Source organism: Puntigrus tetrazona, chromosome 9 (assembly GCF_018831695.1).
Source record: "Puntigrus tetrazona isolate hp1 chromosome 9, ASM1883169v1, whole genome shotgun sequence".
Taxonomy (NCBI): domain Eukaryota; kingdom Metazoa; phylum Chordata; class Actinopteri; order Cypriniformes; family Cyprinidae; genus Puntigrus; species Puntigrus tetrazona.
The window spans coordinates 5,489,412-5,508,502 of NC_056707.1; the positions used below are offsets into that span (position 1 = coordinate 5,489,412).

General features: G+C 38.2%; 1 protein-coding gene across 7 annotated transcripts in view; it reads right to left on the minus strand.

Annotated features, from left to right (window-relative positions):
• The window catches only part of myo1b (myosin IB), a 57,973-nt gene that overhangs the window by 26,098 nt on the left and 12,784 nt on the right, over nt 1–19,091 (minus strand). For all 7 annotated transcript variants that reach the window (XM_043249315.1, XM_043249316.1, XM_043249317.1 and 4 more), the window contains exons 4-7: nt 5,692–5,786; nt 3,617–3,721; nt 2,153–2,199; nt 281–344 (exon numbers count right to left, since the gene is read on the minus strand). In XM_043249315.1, coding sequence (XP_043105250.1) covers nt 281–344; nt 2,153–2,199; nt 3,617–3,721; nt 5,692–5,786 — 311 coding nt within the window. The remainder of the gene's footprint in view (nt 1–280; nt 345–2,152; nt 2,200–3,616; nt 3,722–5,691; nt 5,787–19,091) is intronic.

The following is a 19,091-nucleotide window of genomic DNA, read 5'->3' on the forward strand; positions in this document are numbered from 1 at the left end:
TTCTTTACGTCTCTCTTGATCAATTTACTTTATACTTATTATTCTAAAAATAAAGAAAATAAAAATACCTCAAATTATATTTTGACACTTTTTTTTAATGGTAGGCAGTAGCGGTGTTATTGTATGGAAACTTTATTTTAGACCTAATTAAGCAGCATATGGGCTTGGAACAACATGAGGGTGAATAAATAATGACAGATTTGGGGCAAACTATTCCTTCATTCGTACTTGGGCACTATTACGGGGATACTCCTTGGTTTCACCTTGTAATTATACTCACAATTACTGATGACTCCACCAAGGGGGTCTCCTTTGAAGTCAAACTCAATATCCATGTACTTCCCCTATAGAAAGAGAAGAAACGGTTAGCGCATCCCATAAAAAGTGCAGGGTGGGTTAGTTGATGACAAGGCTCTTTATTGTCGTTTAACATGGCCTTCCTGTGCAGTCAAAATAAGATATGACTAAGAAGCATTGGTGACATTGCATCAAGGCCTTTGGTGCTAATGGCAGCCTTGCTGCGGAGAACAACGTGGCTCTTTTGTGGTTCTTGATGGTAGGAAAAGAAGCATAAAATAGGGGGCAGCGATCACTGCAAATAGGGCTGAAATTTGAACCTTCAGTGAGGCAAAAGGAAGAAAAAAAAACCCTCAATCCTCCAAGCACGGGCCTGTTCATAACATACACTGCCAATAGTACATAGATTTGCAATTGAGTAATGAACTACTGTGGGAGAAGAGGGTTTTTTGCTGCTGTAATGGTAAAAAACTTTTTTTTGTCTTTCTGTCCCCACACATTATTTGGGAAAGGAACAGTAAGCCCAGTGTCTCTGGAGCCAGTTAAATTTTTCCCTCTTTATTTATATCCAACAGCTCTTCAAAAAGGAAACTGCCTCAGAGGCTGCTGAATAAACTCCTAGAACTCTAAAATCCTCTGCCAACACAGGAAGTAACAGCTGAAAATTACTTTGAGAAAATAAAACAGTAGAGCAGTTGAAAACAATATGATAAAATGGTGCTTGAGAAACAAAACATTACAAAATTCAAAGTGTTAACGTCAACTTAGAAATCAGAGAGTTTTGTTCCAAATCCTATCGAGCTGGCTTTATCAGTATTTCAAAGACAAGCGAAAAAGTAAGAAGTTCTACCTAAGTGGGTCAAAAAAACCAAACCAAAGCACTAAGTGCTATTATTATTACTGTAAACATGAACTATATTAAATTTTAATGTAATTTAGAAGCTATTAAGTGTTAGAAAAAAAATTTAAGAATATACTTAAGTGTGATGTTAATGTAAAGTATTAAGTGCCTCAAAATGCTACCTACATAGGCTAAGTTTCAAAACAAAGGCACATAAGTGGTTCCTGGCTAAAAATTATGTAACACCCTGATGGTCTCATGTGGGAGATGCAAGAGCTAAGAGCGCTCAAGCTCAATTTTGACCCACGAGTTACTAAAATTTAGATCTGGTAAGTTTCCTGAGGATAAACGTCAACAACAACAACATTGACTCAACGCTGTTGTTTTCCCTGTTATGTAAACTGAACAGCACCTCTGCTGAACCTCCTCTGAAGCACGTTCTGGACGATACCGTGCGGTCTGACCTCTGTAAGTACACTCTATAGCTCAGTATATGTTTGCTCTGTGTGGTCAGGCTGTGACAGACAGCTGGAAAAGGGCCAAACTGTCAAAGAGCAGCGGCATTAAACACATCTGCATAAAGAGAGATATTAAACTGTGGTAATCTCTGTGCTGAATGGCACCGTGGGAGTCTGTGCTCATGGATGACGGGGGAAAAAAAAGAAAAGGTTAAACAGAGTTTTGTTTGAATCTTGCTATACGCATGAACAGCAATCGCTCTAGTGTTGCTGTGTCAGAATAGGGCCAGATGTGCTCAGGGCCGGTCCATAAGCAAAAGAACACAAAGCAAACCGGGAATGTTGCGGTATAATTTTTGCAAAATCAAACTCCCAAGAAGAGCATTGCATCACGTTAGGGGTGGGCTGACAGAAAGTAATAGAAGCATTTGCCTGTGTTCACATTACGGATCGAAAGTCCATGTTGATCTAATCTAAAGCAAACACACTCCAGAGGGAGGAGCGGCATCAAAACACTCGTAAAGCATTCTGTCTGGAAAAAGAAAGAGATACTCACAAATCGAGACGAGTTGTCATTCCTCACGGTTTTGGCGTTCCCAAAAGCTGCAGTGGAATAACATGTTGTAAGTTAGTCAAGCCAGATTCATTCAGCGCTACATTTCTACTTTGACTGATGTCATCTGGTGGAAAAATTATCCTTGAATCCTCTCTCATCGTATTCATGGAGCATGAGATACTTAGACGGCAAAATTCCTTTAATAATGTGTCCATTTTATACTTAAGTATCTTTGTTAACTCTAACGGTCACTGAATGGAAATTACATTTATAGATTTGGCTGATAAATTTATCCTAAGCATTTTAATTTGCGTTCAATGTTTACATTTCATCAGCTGATCCCATGACCTTGGCATTGCTACACTGTAAAATCCAATAGTTCACCTTACTTAGATATAGTTAGTTAGTTTACTTAATTGTTATACTTACTAGGTTTTATTAAGTTATAGCATCTTTTGAAACAAATAAAACAATTTACTTACTGTTTTGTGGCTAAAAAAATTCAAGCAGCCACAAAGATACCAATGACATTAATAAAGGAGTGAGAGGCAGCAGTGCACTAATATGTTGGTAATGCAGAAAATAACAACAGAAGAAGAAAAAGTCTTAATAGACTTTTTACTCATTCCTCCATGTCTGTTATCTTTCACTAGTTAAATTTACCAGTATCACAAAGTCCAAAGTCACCTATATATCTTCTAATTAAGTGTATTCTTCCTATTAGTGTATTCTTTTTGTGTTTATTAATGATCTTTATAGCACAGTGCACTTTAGAGTGAGGAGTAATTTTTCCATTAGAGAACCTTTTTCCATTATAAAAGAACCTTCTGTGTAGTAAGAGGTTTGTTAAAGATTCTTCATGACACCAAAAACCGCAAAAAAGAATCTTTATTATTCATATTACAACATTAAATGTAACAAATTTTTATATTTTCGTTCCGAACACAATCTGCCCATATATAAGCTGCATATGTACAGATAGTCTATGGTAGAGAAACATGCAGCAGGAAATGTGCAGGACCCCCGGTGTGGGGCTCATTACTTCCAGCAGCTAAACTCTCACAGATGTGGGACTTCACTCTGCTGTGAGTCCTGCTGCCAAGAAGCACTGGGCATTCCTGCTCCATCTCCATCTCATCGCTTATGGGCATTTCCTGTTCATGGCCCCACATAAAAACACAGCTGTTTGGTTGCCAACAGGGACCAAGAAGCTTTCGACTCTTCAGTTGAAAGTGGGGCAAGATCACGAGAACGCACATATGATGTAGACCTCAAATAATCTGCTTTTAAACTTGCCTTAAAGAATGTGAAATGACCTGGCACCCTATTTTCTATTAATTGACCTCCTGGTATTTTCAGTCACATTGGTTCTAAGGCAAGACAAAGGAGCTGAATGTCTTTCAGGTGTGAAATGACATATAGATAAGGTAACTGGTAGAGAAACCGAAGATGTGGAAGACTCACCCTCAAGCACGGGATTGGACTGAAGCAGCTGCTCCTTCACTTTGTTCACCTCCTGGCCCTTCCCACACACTGCCGCCACGTATGACATCACAAACTTACTAGCCTCTGAAAAACAGACCACAGAAGAATGAGGTCAGGGGTCATGTTCTAGACGAGATCTCACTCCAAAAATCCCCTTTACATCAACTCTACCCATCCTCCAGGGAGCGAACGCCTTTCCCACCTCACATTTCCCAACTCCCTGATTCTTTCAAAGCCAACTATGAAATCAGCTGTTTAAAGAGCTGATACTATTAATTACGAAGAGATGACAGAACAATTCAAATATAGGTGGAAAACCTGTGCAGCAATGTCTAGTTATATAACAAATATAACTTGTAGTGAACGCCCCCCCCTTTCAACTTTCTTCTTTTAGTGCATTTATTAAATAAAAGTGGAATAGTGTAAAAGCACCAGCTAATAATGTTAAACCAGTGATTATCATTATTTTTAAAACTGTGTTTTAGTTTTTACATGGAATGATTTTAATCTACTTGGCACTAACGGCTGTGTAAGATTTATCTTGTTCGACGCTTAATGACTTTCCCATGTCTGGACCTATGAGAGCAGTGACTTGTGCACAGAAGTGCAGATATGAAATGTTTTCTGAAGGGAAGGACGGCCCACTTATGTTTTAGAGATTTACGGCTATTTTTGAAATCTGCTCAGTTCGCAAGACTTAAAGTATGAAGCATTTTGATCAATCCTAATACATGAAGGGATGGCAGAGCGATAATCAAGCAGATAGAAAATAATGCTATAACCCCTCATTTCATATAGCTTTAAGCATAGGAACTGAACACTGAATAAGAGAGCCCAATTTCATTTATTTCTGAGCTGGAGTAGATTTTCATTAGTGCAGAAGAGCATTTTGAAATTAACACAGTGACCTTGACTAACAGTCAATGATTTTCATCAGCCCTTGCTCTTTAGTCTGCAATGTGTGGATTACCACAATCCCTATTTATCTCATTGCATTGACTGTTGGATGTCCTGGATTTGAATGGTTGGCTCAGTAAGATGGCCATTTTAAACCAAGAAGAGTCCAGTTTTGTACTGCTAAATGGCTGTGGTTAAACTTCAGCATTCAGCAAAGTAATAAAACAGCTGCTTCCATAAGAACACAGAGCTTGAGCTAAAGTGAACAAACTGAAACAAATTTTCAGTCAAAAAAAAAAAAAATAAAAAAAAAAATAAATAAATCACAGTATTACACTTGCTTGTTAGATGAACAATTAAAAAAAAAAAAAAAAAAAAAAATATATATATATATATATATATATATATATATATATTTTATATTTTTTTTTTTTTTTATTTATTATTTTTTTTTTTCATTCATTGTTTGATCATCTCTGCTTGGTCTAAAGCAAATGTTTCTCCTGTAAAAACTGAGGCAGGTGCTACTTTATTACTCAGAGTTACTAAACAATTAGCAATTTGTTATTAAAACAAAGGAAAGAGTCTCAAAAGAAAAAATATTAAATAGTATCCATATGTAAACACTGGATGGGAGCCGAATGAAAACACTGAATACAGTAATGATTGGCTCATAAATTATCAGAAACACAGCACCTGCTCCCCATTTGTAGATTTTGATCTGGGTTCCAGCAGATGAACAGTTTGACACATGAAGAATCTAAATGCATTTTTGAAAAAGCTCCAACACAGATGGACAGCACACTTCAGAGAGGTATGTTAGTCCGCAAAACTAATTTAATCTAAATCATTACTTTAGATTGCAGATTAATCCAACTTGCATAACCATACCGAAGTTAATCTATTCAGAGTCGATGACATACTGCCATACCGTAAAACAGCAAAACTACTGTTAGGTGAGGCATCCATTACTGGTATTGTTAAAGATATTAATTGGAGGAATGAGTTGATTAAACTAATAAGAAAGGGAATGAGAAATAAGTAAAATTATCAAGAAATCAGTGGCACTATATTAAATGCATATATTTGAAGCATCACTAATGTTAATTAGTTACTGATTAGCTTGCCTCGTGTTTGGTTATTTTTAAAAGTCTTACCTGTCTTTCCTGCCCCGCTCTCTCCAGTGATGAGAATGCACTGGTCTTTATCTTGTTCCCGCAGGGACCGGTAGGCCTCATCTGCCAGAGCATAACTGAGAAGAGAGAGAGAATATTCAGGGTTTTAACAGCTTTCGCTTGCAATAACGCACACTGTTTTACAAAATCTGCATAAGCGAACAAAAGTTTTCTTACAATTAAACTTTGAGGTGTATTAATACTGTTTTCACTACTAAATCACATGCACAAGATTAGAACTTAAGACTTTTAAAAAGGTAGAATTCAACTACGCATGAATATAGTAAGTTGCATTTTATTATTTGAATGTACCAGTGTTTTCCTACAGTGCAGAAATTTCATAAACCTATGATCCATTTTTCAAAATCACAACCCACCAGCACAGTCAATTGAATCATTCTGCTTTGCAGCAAATTCGTTTTTTATTGAGCCATCCGTTGTCTACAGAAAAATTCCTCAATCTATGCTGGGAACTATTACATTTATGTTTTCATTATTGATGAAAACAAACAGGATATACGCATCTTCTGAATGAAAAGAGTCAGTAATTAAATTCATTCTCCACAAATTCCAGGAGAGTAAACAAAAGAAAAGTGGGTCATATGATTCTATAACCCAATGGGCACTATAACAATGGTGTAATTGTAAATTATTCATTTGAGGAAAAAAAAACAGCAGCCGTCTGAGTTCATGTTTGTAAGGCAGATTGTAGGCTGTGTCAGTAAATGTTGCTGAACTGACTGACACTCTTCCATCAGCTCGAAAGAAATTGGACTACAGACTGCCTAACAACAGTGCTAATTTCAACCCATTTTATTCAACATCCCAGTTTCCTCACAGTCTGTACTTTTCTACAATCATTACTGAGGAATTTTCCAAAACCACCACTAATAATAGGTCTGATTGTGAGGGAAATGTTGCATGTAGTTCCCTTCCTCTAAGACGCATTAAAAGTCTGGATTCATCAGGTTCATGGCGAGCTAGTGGTTTACATGTGTATTGCAAAACAAAAGCTCCGGAACAATGATAAGCAGATGCAAGGTTGAATGGAATTGCTGTAATACTTTATTGATATGCATGTTCTTAATGGCCATGACAAACCTACCATCTCTGATGTGGCATGCATACATCTGGGTACTTAATCTCTAAAATGGGTCAAAAGGAACGCCAAGACTTTTTCAGCTTACAGAAATGAGTATATAGCACAAATGAAAGACCATATTCGACACTAAGGCTCCAAAATCATGAAAGCTGCCTACGTACAAAGCATTTTAAGGCATTGTAGGATGTTCCAAAAGTGTGCAAATTATTATGTTGAACTCTAAAAGGCTGCCTTTTGGTTAAATCCTAAAGGTGTGGTCACACTGGCAAAACTGGGAAGAAAAGTTCATTGTCTATTATCAATAATATAGTAATGTATGAAACATTGTTTACTTTAACACTACTTCCAAACTAAGCAGCTTTACATTGGTCAATGCAATGAATTTTAACTTGAATTGGATCTAAAAACAACCAATATACTGTCAATTTCCTCTTAGGTTTGTATAAATAGGGATATTTGTATGGCAAACAAAGCTGCCTATGTAGAGCGTTTCAAATCATTAACAAAAATCAGACAAAATCCTATTGGTAGCTGCCATGCGTCACTTCTAATTTGCAAAAACTGTGTACAGGGCTCTTAATAGCTCCTTTCACTCTGAATAAATATACTCTCTTTGAAAATGAATAACTTCAGTCAACGCTCTAGCTGCAAACTGCTGTCAAACAGCTCACTAGGTTTGCAACAGAGCCTTTATTTTATTTTAATATTATGCAGATACTATATGAACCCATAAGTATTACTATTAATGCTCCAAACAAAATCTTGAATGTAACAGACTGACGTGACACAAATTATACTGAGAACGAAGGCATTGACATGTTTTATGAGGCAGTGCAAGTTCAGCTCAGATTTACTTTTAGTTTAGGAGTAGGCTTGTCTGCCTTGTCTGTGAAACCGGGGGATAGAGTCCATCTGATGGAGATGTGGGCTCTGGGCAGAGACCTGGGAGAGACTTGTGAGGAAAAGAGAAGAGTAGGAGAGCCAGAGATGGCATGCGGCATTACGTCAATGTAGAAACGTGCATGGCCTAGATAGCAGATGTTTGAGCTTTGTGAGGTGGCAACACCGCTCGACATGAACCCGAACAAAAGAGAGGCATAATACAATTATCCAAACCCTGACAGAGGGCCATGGGAGGGGTCCCATTGAAGGAAATCTGCCAAAGTGGCAAATCTAGACCATCGTGATGCTTCAGGGAGTCCCACCATGCATTGCGAAACCCTTTTTTTTTTTAAACAAAAAAAAAAAAAAAAAAAGGTCCACATGAAAATGAATAGCTTAAATCTGAATATGAATGGACCCTTAGGCCTCCACAGGCAGAGCGACAAAAACAAAACAAAAAAAAAGACAAGAACTCTCCCAATGACAAAAGGGAGGAGACGCGTGTGTGGTATTTGTCCCAATCCAACTTTGAGCTAAAACTGAGCTTTGGTTTTCACTAAAAGGCCAGGGAATCATTAGATGTTCGTCTTCATGCCCCGCCTGGAGCCACATCATGTGCAGAGAGAGGGGAAATTAAGAGTAAAGTGAGAACATCTGCTCTGTGCAGTCGTCACAAGGTTAGGACAGATAGGTCAGTTTGCCAAGTCTACTCTACAGTATGCAAACTTGGTGAGACGTAATCAAAGGACCAATGGCAACATCAAAGTAGGGAGTCCATGAGCTGCTGGCCTGAAGAGCCACATATGACCAGAAGCTTCTTGATGAATAGAGGGGCGATGTCCTTTAGCACATGGCCTACAGAAGATTGAACCGTAATTTCAGCTTGTTTAAGGCCGCGGTAAGGCCCAAAGCCACAACATGAGGCACATGGCAGAAAATAGTATGTTGCTACCACCGATAGTCCTGCTTAAAAGGGAGAACTAATCATAAGGGCAGGAACACCCCAAATATAACCGGCAAAAATGCTGTTAATGTACAGAGCTGGAGGCAGGACAAAATACACAGTAGCCAAATAATAAATCATGCCTCAGCAGGCTGGACAGCTCGCTACACTGGGATAGGATATCCGTATGCATTTCTGAATGAGCCACGGTGGAAGTAATGGTTTCCTGCTTGTGGTGGAGTGATCACGGACTCTGCTGGAACAAACAATGGACCACGGAAGCTCCAGAGAAGGAAGCCTGAAAAACGCAAGTGCATTCAAACAGGTGGCCACAAACACCTCAGCTGCTTCTTGCACAATGCTCTTGTTTTATAGACTTGTGTGTCTGGATTTAAATGCACACGGAGAAGCAGGAGTAAACAGCCAACGGATGTGATGCTTTTCCATACGGGAGCTGTGAAATAAGACAATGTGTTTCTTAAAAGTTCAGTATAAGTGTAAACCTTCTCCAAGCAAACCTCAATTTAAAACAGTCAGAAATATGGCCATTTACTATAAAACTTTATAAGACACCTCCGACTCTGCTGGAACATCTCATCTTTTTCTCTTTCATTTGCTCAGTGTTTTAACACAAGAGTACTTGCACATGCTGTTTCTTACAATTGTTTAAAACAATAGAGAGTGAGAGGCCTATAGTTGGGATCCCCCTTCCATTGGCCCCTTCACACCCTCAGGAAGTAGAACATGGGAGTGAGTCCGTCTGTTTTTAGTCACCCAGAACCGGATGACTTTACTGCTTCCCTCTGTCTGCACTGACTCAGCTTTCCTGACGTCTGTGCTCTGTATGTTCTGTCACGTGTCCCACATCTGTCCTTAGAGAAGACCTATAGAAACTGACATTCAGGCCCCACTCCAAAGCCTAGGAAGCTGTCTGTGGGAAGCATTTTAAGAGAACATATATCCCTTCTTTTGGAAAAGAGTAGCCAGTGTTGCATGCATCCTTGGGGTAGATGGAAAATCCAGAATGAATTGTGACAAGATGAGTGGAAAATAAAACACTGCATCCAAATATGCCTACTTTCCTACTGGATGGTAGGAAAAAGAAATAGCATGTAAAAACAGCATGTCTGAAATATTAAGTATTCATAAAACGGTAGGTGAGAAGTACCCCGAAGACATAATTCTTTCACAGTGAATCTGACATTGTGCAAGTGATGGATACTTCTATCCAATGAGGACATGGAAGAGAAGTTGCAGCAACAGAGCATCTGATATTTAACTCGCATTACTTTAACAATATGACAAATGTAATTATATTTAGTTATTTACTCTACTACAATTTTGATTTTAGATGTTGCTAAAGAAAATCCATTTAAGATGGCAGACGAAGGAAAAGAAATGCTGATTACAACACACTTACAATAGTTCATTCATTATAAAAATTAAGTAAACGAATGCAATTTATATTTATTTTGTTTGTCTGCAGACTTTGGTTCGGTTCATTTTCTTTTGAGCTCACTTCCTACTGCATTCTCCTGCGTTAGATTTTGGTCAATGCAAGCTATTTTAGATATATTTTAGAATAGCCCATTATGATACCTTTTGGCGATGCGCAGGAAAACGGATGAGCGAAAGTGTATTCCACTCAAAACAAGAGCGTTTTAGAGATTTAGCACAAACCTTCATGTGTTCTAGTGTCCTGATGCCCCGCAGAGAGCACATCCTCTCTCATTCATTCACCCTCACTCCTCAGGGAGACAATACGGCTTTCCAATATTCAAAGTTAACCACAACCCAAACTAGAAATGGCATTCGCCAATATAGAGAGCACACACGCACACACATATAGACTGGTGGTACAAAGAAAGAATTTATGAACGTGCCACATAAAAACACATCACTTGACATGTCTCAATGGGGGGATGTGACCCAAGTGTGACCCTGAATGGATGAAGCGCTGTCGGGGAGGCAAGCAGTCTACACGAGACAACAAACCATGCCATTGTGGCACAATTTAGCTATAGCCAAGGGGAGGCCGTTCTACACGAGCCATGAGCTTGTTTATCCAACCCCATGACAGGAAATGAGGGAGAGGGATTGTGAACATGCTGGGAGAGGGGTCACCTTCACATTTGGAGAGCCTAAATAAATACAATTATGGGGTGCAATGTGGTAATTATATAATGGTCATAACTTAACACAGTATAGCACGGATGACTCCTTGCTTCTACAAACTTCATAGAGCGTCTTGTAGGACTAAATTTGATATTTATGTAAACAGTACGATTTAATGAAATTTTCTCAAAGCTGCCATTATTCTTATGAAGAAATTACATTATTACACAAACAATATGTAAATATAGCAAATGTTTTTCATTGTGGCATGACAGATGGCAACAGTTAGTAAAGCTGAACAATAATGTTTTAGAGAAAGGTTAATTGACGAATTGTAACGGTTAGAAATTAAATATGGCTAGACAGAGTTATTTAAATGCAAGAGTTTGTATGATTTCATTAGTGAAAAATCAAGGTCAAGTGCTTAAGTAAGTTGTGAAGTCACTGCTGAAACCCTGAGAAAGCAAGGAAAGACAAAGCAGGAATGTAAACAATGAGAAAAGCAAACACTGGCTGAGGCCTATTACGGATCATAAATCCACACAGGTGCATGCTACTTTAATATTTGAAAAGCAGTTAAGCAATCATATTCAGCTTTCATGGATATGTTGTATTAAACAGACACAACTGCTACATGACTGTCTGGAATACTTCAGTCTGATTAGTCAATCACAGAATTCACATCAAAAGAGATTTTTGTTGCTAAGGAAACAGCCCACAGTCAAATCTCTATGTGTTTAGTTTAAATCCTGGACAGGGTTCCCAAAGGAAACAACCTTTAAATGAATTAAACATTTATGCATTGCAATTATATTTAGAGCTAAAGGTTTTCCACATTAAAAAAGACAATAGCAAATATAATATTGACTGATGTTTAAATATATTAACGGACAAACAAAGGATGTGTAAATATTTGTGTGCGCATTCAGAGCCATAGCTACCGATGATGGAGAGGAGGTGATTTAGTTATTACACAACCTGAGCCAGAACAAACAGTGTGGACATATTACAGCACTCATGCAACTCTCATGCAATCCCATAGAAGGGACTTTCCAGTTGAGAAGTGAGCATTTTCCCCTACTATATCCCAATGGCCCCATAACGCTTCCTACATTTTTTGGGGGCTTTGAATTGTAGACCATAAATACTGTAGGAACAGAGGCAGAATGCTTTGTGTTTCACTGGCAAAGGAAGGTGGGTGGCCACAATTACTCTCTACCAAAGAGGATGCCTACCAACGCAAAGTCCAGAGTTCATCTCTCTCTGTGCTAAAAGCCACCGCTGATAACAAATAACCAAGATGACACACTCACTCAAATGTCCAAGTGAATGTTAAAAGCTATTTGCCGACACTTGTTATACAATATTACCCGTAAGCATGTGTGGGATGAACAACATGATGAACTTGACTCGCTTGCAGCTTATAAATCTGTGCTGGATCGACTGTAAATGAATCATTTGAAAAATATAAAAAAAAAAAAAAAAAAAAAAAAAAATAAAGACTTTTTACGTCCTCTACAAATGCTGCTTATCAGATTGTAAAACGCGGCCTTAGTGAGGTCTTGGGTAAAAGCAAAAGATTGTAAGACATCTTATGCACAGCCTTAGGACTTTGCCCGTGATTGATTGGGCGATCAATAATGTCGTCATGTTTTGACATTCTCACTGACACAACAGACTGAAATGGAACCGCGCAAACCCAAGCAATAATTAAATTTCACAGAGTAGGGAGAAAGTTTTTATTTTTTCCTGTAAAACCCAGAATCGTAAATTGATTCTGGGAAAGCAAACAACTGTAGTGGCTCTGTAAACAGCATAGGTAACTTAACATTTCCTTATTGCAGCAGCTAAACAGACAAAATGTGGTGCTGCAGATACAGTTTGCCACGTGTTGTCATATAGCCATTCTGATAAAATCAAAATATATAAAAAAAAAAACACATTGTCTTTTAATGCTGTTGAAGCTAACACTTTGAACCTTATAATTATTTGCGTATAATAATGTACATATGCAATCAATGCCTGTTATATGATCTAAAAACCAGATACCACATCCCTGTTACCAGCAATTAACTTTTTCTGATACACCATACTACACAAACCTAGTTTTTTTTCTTGTTAAACTACAGGAGGTTGTGTCAGACTTTAATCTGGTTTAGGTATACTTATTAAAAAAAAAAAAAGTTTACTCATGTTCCAAGTGCCCCATAATTACATCTTTTTTTGCAAAGATGCATCCGTAATGCAGGGCTCAAACTGTTAAGGTCAGGCTGAAATAATCAGAGATCTTGTTGAAAATAAACTTCAGTTGCTCACGTCTACTGGGACAACACTGGGACGCTTCAAAAGAATCTGCAGAGTTGTAGGTGCCACACAAAGCCAAAAACAACAAGGCTTGGTGAACTTTCTAAACTTGCAACTCACATTAAATCTACTCAATTCCTTTTAACCATCAGTTTCAGCAAGTTTGTGCCAGTCTGCAGTTTAGGCATAGGAGTGATGAGAGAAGCAGACATCTGGCCCACACCCTGGATGAAACCTGCCTCCTGCTTCCCAAATGTGTGTGAGATGTGGCAGTGACCGACCAAGTCAAATAAAGAAAAGCCTCCCACACACAGAGCGCTCAACAAATTCTCTTTTCTACAAAGAGATGTTGTGATGATTATAATCTGCTATTGGGAAAGATGATACATCAGTCCTGTAATCTGTACATCTCTTTCTCTGCCTGTAAAGAGAGCCGTGCAAAGAAACACACCCTACTCTACAGTAGTAAACGCTAATGTTATAATACACAGGTGAACACAACATAAAAATACACAAATTACATATACACCCAGACCGGCCTACAAGTAGGAGTTAAAGTGCCTGGATAATATCAGCTGAAAGCCTGTTTTCAACCTCAATGAAGACCAAACCGCCTTAACCAAAAGGCGCCACACATGGTACAACCCAAACATGATTCATTCAAGAAAACAAAAAGTCTTTTAAAATGGACTTTAAAATATCAGAAGGTTGGACAGTTCACCCAAAGACGAACACTGCTTCACCATTTATTCACTCCCATGGTGTTCTAATCCTGTACTTCAGACACAATATTTTAGGCAAACTTTTTATATGATATTTTTGGGATCAATTTTCATTCATGCATTTATGGTTCGAATAGTAAACTGATTTTAATAAAGTAATTTAAGATACATAAGTTTCTGATTGTTAATATGTTATGGACCCATCCAAATAAATCATTAGAAAACACTAAGCATACAGTCTAATGACTGCTAATTGACATGTATTTGCAAAGTTACTTATTGTTAGTAGAATGTCTAAAATGGTCAAATGCAAATCTGGGACCCGTAAGCTGTGACATCCTTGAAAGTCAATAATCTACTAAAACTCACGATTACCAGGTGCTTCCTCTAATAAACACTTACAGAAATTTAAAGACAAAAGCTTCTATGATGAGACTGATGGCTGAGTGCCATGCATGGATGAATAGAGAAAATCCCGATCTAAAAAAAAAAAAAACCCAGTTGTTTGGAGCTTAAATCAGGCTAAAGCCTACAGAAATATCCATGGCTCACCAAAACAAAATCATGACAGGGAAAGGTGAACATAGCTGGCTGACCTCCAGGCCTTTTGAGTGTCTGCTCAGCATCCTTCAGCGGGGCTCAAATGCTTTCACTCAGGTCCTGTTTTGAGTCTAAATCCATAATCCATTGGTCGTGGGACATTAACGTTTACTGTTATTTTCATAAAAATCACTCAAAACAGACTGCAAAACTGCTTCTCGTTAAAGTTAAAACACTTTATTAAAGTATTATAGTGGGATTCTTTAAAATTGAGCACATTGTTAAGTAGTATGTTGACAAGAATGCACAAAAAAAAGGTATAAAACTTTGACTGGTACTGTTTAAAAAGGACTAATAGGCACTACTTATTAAAACCTTTTTTTTTTCTTTTGTACCTTATAGTATTACCCAAGCGAAAGCTTTGTTCCCCTGAGAGTGCAGCATATTGGGGTCATAAACACCCTGGATGCATTAGTAGTCTATTGCAATAGTTGTCAAGTCCAAAAAAAAAAAAAAAAAAAGAACTGAATCCCTATGAGCTGCTATTTTGTGGGCCGGGCTGTACTATCAGCAGGGTACATTCTCTCTACAAACAATACCCTGGTGCTGCTTAATAGCAGAGTGCTGAGAGGTCCCATTACATCACTACACGCATTGTAATACAATCCACCCCTTGAGACGTAGAAGCTCAATCTGGACATGACACACTGACCAAAGTCCCCATCTGCAACATCATCCAAGACCCCCATCTTCCGTGGCTGTCACGAGGATAAGCACCTGCCACCAACATTACTGAAAAGACCTTCGAAGCCACACGTGGACACTAACTGGCTTACATGATGTTTAATGTCAGTGTTTAATGTGATGAATGCTGGCTACGGTCCAAGGCGGGGCGACATTATGGCTCTGTCCTAAATCCAGCCTATTTGAAGCGAACACCCTACCGTTTTTACAATGAATATTTTCAGGGAAAACTCTATCTAGAACTCAGCGCAATGGATTTAAATGTTTTTAAAATGTGTTCTGCAGGTGCAGATTCAACTTATACGCGAGTGATTTGGAACACACTACACAGGCGACAACACAAACAGCACTCCTCATACAAAGTATGTCACAATTATTTATAATAGAGTCTATTGTTAGCATGCTGCCTTTGTACAACATAAAAATATTAGGTGAAGTAGTTATTCAGTATCCTAAATTCTACTGTCGATTTGGAACGGAGCACATAAATATCGCTGTAATGGCTTCTGATTGTGTTCCTCTCTAATCAAACACAATTAGTGCTAATAGACGGGAACACAGCTGCAAACTCTCAATACAGCTTCTTTGGGACGGGTGGTATCGGGTAGCAGGTGCGTGCAGGCCCACGGCACACAGAAGACCCCCAGAGGAAAGAAAGGGGCTGTCTAATCCCTACATATGTGCAATGAGAGTGTTTCAAAGATGTCTGGATAGACAATGGTTGTCTAAAGCGTTTGGCAAAGATCATCCATTTAATTAAGGCGGCGTGTGTGCTGTGGTTAAACCTCAGGTAATGAATCAACAAGCCTGCTGTCTGATTTTTTTTTGTCTAAACGTCTGCTCGTTATTCCTGAAATTTGTGTCAATGTTTACTGACCTTTATGTTATTCCAAATCTAAACGGAGTTTTGTTCTTATTAAAAGAATAAATTGAATGAACCTATATATGACGTAGCTGGGAAACAATTAAGGACCAAAGCTGTCAATCTTCAAAATTAAAAAGAAATTGTAATTGCATAAATAATTATAATACATATAAATAAATAAATAAATGCATAAACCAGTAGTTTTGTGCAGTATGTTCCAAGTCTGAAGTCATGCAATAGCTTTAGGTGATATCATTCACAGATTATTATTTTTTTCCTCTATAAAACTCTATAGCATTTAGAAGCTCTTTAGCTTGAAACGACATGGGTGTAAGTGATTACATATACAACACTTTCATTTTGGGGTAACCCTTTTAATTCTTAATCGTAAACCGTTACCTTGAAGATGCTTTTCTTGGCCTCACTGCAAACCATATAGTTAAGTATGTGCTTTTGAGAACACATTTAGGCCTGAACTATGAGCATTTGTGTTTAGAAAAGCTAAAAAGAAAGAAACACATGGGATCACGTACTCGCAAGAACCTCAGACAGGGATGTCATAAGAACCATTAAAGAGACAGTTTAGCCTCAAAAACAAAAACAAAATGCACACAAGGACAACCTCATTCACAATCTGACTCCACTAAAGTGCTCTTACCACACACAGATGGCCATTAAGCCAAAGACAGCAGAGCAGTGTGAAACTCTGTCTGTTTGGAAGAGAGAGGTGACACCGGGACTCTTGAACCATGTGCGGCTGCCAGAATGAGGCATTTCACACTTATCCTGGGTCATTTACTAAAAAAAACTCAACGCCAAAGTTCAAGCTCACATTCCTGTGGTCAGAAAAGATCCAAGCATTATATCTAACACAATTTCAGCCTCCTGATGACATGTACTATTTATCTCCACATGCACCTTTTATATTAATAAAGGTTTTTTGAATGACAACGAATAATCATGTTATGAATAAAATAGGACTAGTCTAGCCAAAACCAGTCTTTTGAATTACTATATTAATGATATATTCATAATGTTGCTTGAATTTTGTATCCAACAAAATACACACAAATTTTTAAATTTACCATACTGAAATCCGAAGTGAATTAACAAACCATTATCTTATCATTCCAAGTTCTGCTCCATTCTTCTCTCTGAGCTGTCAGATTGTCCTGATAACAGATCTCTTGTGAGGGCGTTTCCCTCTCGTTAGGATATAGTTACAACCAGCAGATGTTTGTCACCTCCGGTGAGTGTCTTTAAACACACCACCATTTGCAGTGATTAGTGATCATGGTGGTCTCAGCCACTTTATTGTCTTCATGGCTTTGACCACCTCTGAAGTTCAGCTGCCAGTTGCAACAAACTCAGTTCTAACACCTTTACAATTGATTGTTTAACTTAACAGGTTTATTGCATCTGGACACAAGCCTCTTAAAAGCAGGTGGGTATATGAGCTTTCAATGCCTCAGGCACATCTGCTCATTCTAGACTCTTCCTGTTTTTAAATGGAAACTAAAAACACACTGTAGAATTACAAAAACAGGAATAATAATGTAGTCTTAATGAATAGGAGTCCTTGCATGGCTCAGTTGAGGTGGTGTATAATTTATGGATAGCTTAAAAATCTTAAGTCAGAAACGTAGATAACCGTTTAACATAATAAGCGGCTTTGGCTACTTCACTGCTCCACTTAAAGCACCCATCTTAGCACCATACAAATGCAACCAAACTGATAATGCAAATTTTTATGATTTGGTATGCTTGGATCACCAAAAATAGAATGGAACACCAAACAGATTTGTACTCTGTGTAAGAGTATGACACCAAGTGTGTACTTTCTCCTCCACTAATGTTGAATATCAGATCTTTGGTGCCTATAAGAAATTTATCTTCAAGGAATGTCTTGATCTTGCATTTCTGTTAATTCTGGACTTGCCCTTGGAAAAGGCCATTTCCCTTTGACCCCTTTGAATAGCCATTGCTAAACTGTTAGTGCAGTTGGCTTTTTTGTTCAGGTTTAGATGAAAATTTACCTAACCTCCTAGATGAGAAGAACAATGATATCAAGTGTGGTCTCAATATAGAGCAGGCATACTCAATACTGACATTATAAACCCCAAAGTTCACAAGCATCTGTTAAAAAATCGATATGGGTTGCCTGACCTTGCCATAGATAGGAAAAGATGATTAGGAAAGGACAACTTCCAAACCCTGTCATAGTCTCATTTTACAAAAGATCTACCACACAATGCTCAAGCAGATGGCCCGACTTGGAGATTAAGATCAAATTATGGAGTTTTTTTTTTTTTTTTTTTAACAAAGACCACACTTAAAAGAAGAACCTCACAGTCTTTAAGGAGGACCTAATTAAAAGAGACCTTAATCCAAGCCTCTCATCACAGATGAGAGTAAGTCTTATGCCTAAACAAAGACTACACAAGGGTGTCTAGTCTTGGTTTCGGAGGGCCAATGCCGTATATTAAACTTAGCTCCAACTTGCCAGCATACTTGCCTGTATGTTTCTAGAGCTGCATCTCAAATTGCCTTTACCCTCATTTACTATTCCTACATTACTCTGCTAATATTTTGCACAAAATGAAAACCAGTGAACAAATTCAACCCTTGAGTCCACCAGATATGCTGCAAAACATAATCTTCTAGCTAGTATTGCTTTCCAAGCATTGTTGCAAAAGGGTAATCTTCAGATTTCCATCTTAACTGAGCACTCATGAGGAAAGACGGCTGATTTCAAATTGCACTGGAGGTCCTGCATCAGGTAAGTGATGGTAAATGAAATCAATGAGAATGCTAACACACAGCTTTCTTCAAGTATTGCTTTTTAAATACCTTTAAGACGCAATTCTGGTTATATGAGACTAGGTTGTTCCAATATTTCTAAAAATGATAAAACAAGCACAGACTTGACCCAAAAACTTACCCAAAAGCTTTTACAGCATTTTGAGCACAGATGCTCTGGGCCATTCTGCTGTGACTCCTGTGTTTACTGAGGTGATGAGGTGATGATCATAAATACTATTCAACAGTTTGTGCTGTTAACAGGACCAGTTATGGCCCATCGTCCCAGGACGGCGAAATGTATGAGCCCCAGAGGCCAGTACACCCAGAGCCATCTAAAGAGGTCTGCTTCCCAGGCATGACAAG